The 1,892-nt window shown below is 57.0% G+C and overlaps 1 protein-coding gene across 1 annotated transcript; it reads left to right on the top strand.

Moving 5' to 3' along the window:
• Positions 1–393: 393 nt before the first annotated feature.
• On the top strand, positions 394–1,888 carry LOC308081337 (NAD kinase 2, mitochondrial-like; the record flags this gene model as incomplete). The annotated part of the gene is made up of 1 exon (XM_080457717.1): positions 394–1,888. A coding segment is annotated over exon 1 (1,005 nt), but the record flags the coding sequence as incomplete, so codon positions are not given.
• Between the last annotated feature and the right edge of the window lie 4 nt (positions 1,889–1,892).

Below are 1,892 nucleotides of genomic sequence, written 5' to 3'. Positions count from 1 at the left end.
TATTATTGTTATGTATTATTATTACATAATAATAATAATAATAATAATAATAATAAATATTATTATTATTAGTAGTAGTAGTAGTAGTAGTAGTAGTAGTAGTAGTAGTAAGTAGTAGTAGTAGTAGTAGTAGTAGTAGTAGTAGTAGTAGTAGTAGTAGTAGTAGTAGTAGTAGTAGTAGTAGCATGTATAATTGTTACAAACCAACTCAGCGAGATCCATTGAGTCACCATCGTCAATAGGTCACCAGTGTCCGTGTAACACCTATCGTATTTAACGTTTCGCCTGTGTGTGCGTGCGCGGGATGATGACGTCACCACCGGAACGCCGTGAGCATGACGCCGTGTTGTTTGCGGATGTGATGTTTAGGTTTAGAATGAGGACGGAGTTGAACCTCCTTCTGGAAAGTCACCGAAAAACTACTTTTGTTTGTTGACGGAAAAAACCCTGGAAACTTCTCCCGCGTTTTGTTTCGGGTTTCCTCTTCCCTCTCTCTGTCCTCAGACACCCTTCATGACCTCCATGGAGGGAACGGAAGCTTCACGGCGCGCAGACACTTAGATGAACGACGGGCTTGTAAAACACGGAGGACAGCTGGACAGAGGAGCTGCTATCACAGGAGCTAAAATTAGCACCAGACCCTCTATGGGGGTCTAATATAACCTTCTGTAAACAACCAGCCACGTCCGTTCCTATATTAACCAGCGCTAATACAAAGGAATAGAAAATACCGGAGACTCTGGTTGTGTTTTTCAGCGAATGTAGGACTGAACTGCTATTAAGTCGACAGCAGCCTCGTTGCATGTGACTCTTATATGTGAGTTTTGTTGGATCGATACGAACACAATCTACGCGTCGATTATTGTTATTATCATCCCCGAGAATGAGTCGTCGTCGGGCGCTGGACCTGATGTGCCTCGGTAGCCGAGCCGCCCCGCCGCCGCCGCTGCTGAGCCCGCGTCTTCATCAGCGTCATCATCGGACCGCGGTGCCGCTGCTGCAGCGGCGACACGTCGTCACCACGCCGCAGCCGGACGCCGCCACCTCCGGGGGGTTCAAGCCGGAGAGGGTGGCGGTGGTGACCAAGACCACCCGGTACGAGTTCGAGCTGCAGCGCTACCGCTACGCCGGCCTCTCCGAGGAGGACCTGAAGACGCTGCTGGCCATGAAGGGCTCCAGCTACAGCGGGCTGCTGGAGAGGCACAACGTCCACACCCGGAACGTGGGCCACGTGGTGGAGACGCTGCGCCGGGAGGGCGTGGAGGTGCGCGTGGTCAAGCGGGGCGAGTACGACCAGGAGACGGTGGCGTGGGCGGACGCCATCGTGTCGGCCGGCGGCGACGGCACCATGCTGCTGGTGGCCGGGAAGGTGTTCGGCAGGGACAAGCCGGTCATCGGCGTGAACACGGACCCGGAGAAGTCGGAGGGGCACCTGTGCCTGCCCGTGCGCTACACGCACGCCTTCCCCGAGGCCCTGCGGAAGCTGCGGCGCGGCGAGTTCCGCTGGCTGTGGCGCCAGAGGAGCCGGCTCTACCTGGAGGGCACGGGCATCAACCCCACGCCGGTGGACCTGCACGAGATGCAGCTGAGCCTGGAGCAGCACGGCCAGGCGCACCGCATCACCAAGATGAACCGGCAGTACTTCGCGGCGGCGGCGGGCGGCGCGCCGCGGACCCTCCGCCCCGCCGAGCCCAACCTGCTGCCCGTCCGGAGCCTGAACGAGATCTTCATCGGCGAGTCGCTGTCCTCCAAGGCGTCCTACTACGAGATCTCGGTGGACGACGGGCCGTGGGAGAAGCAGAAGAGCTCGGGGCTGAGCGTGTCGACGGGCACGGGCTCCAAGGCCTGGTCCTACAACATCAACAAGCTGGGGGAGCAGACGGTGGAGGACG

Source organism: Gymnoscopelus braueri (genome assembly GCF_963280865.1).
Source record: "Gymnoscopelus braueri genome assembly, contig: SCAFFOLD_644, whole genome shotgun sequence".
NCBI lineage: Eukaryota > Metazoa > Chordata > Actinopteri > Myctophiformes > Myctophidae > Gymnoscopelus > Gymnoscopelus braueri.
Note: the sequence above shows the minus strand (reverse complement) of the source record. Positions and strands in the feature narration are given on the sequence as shown.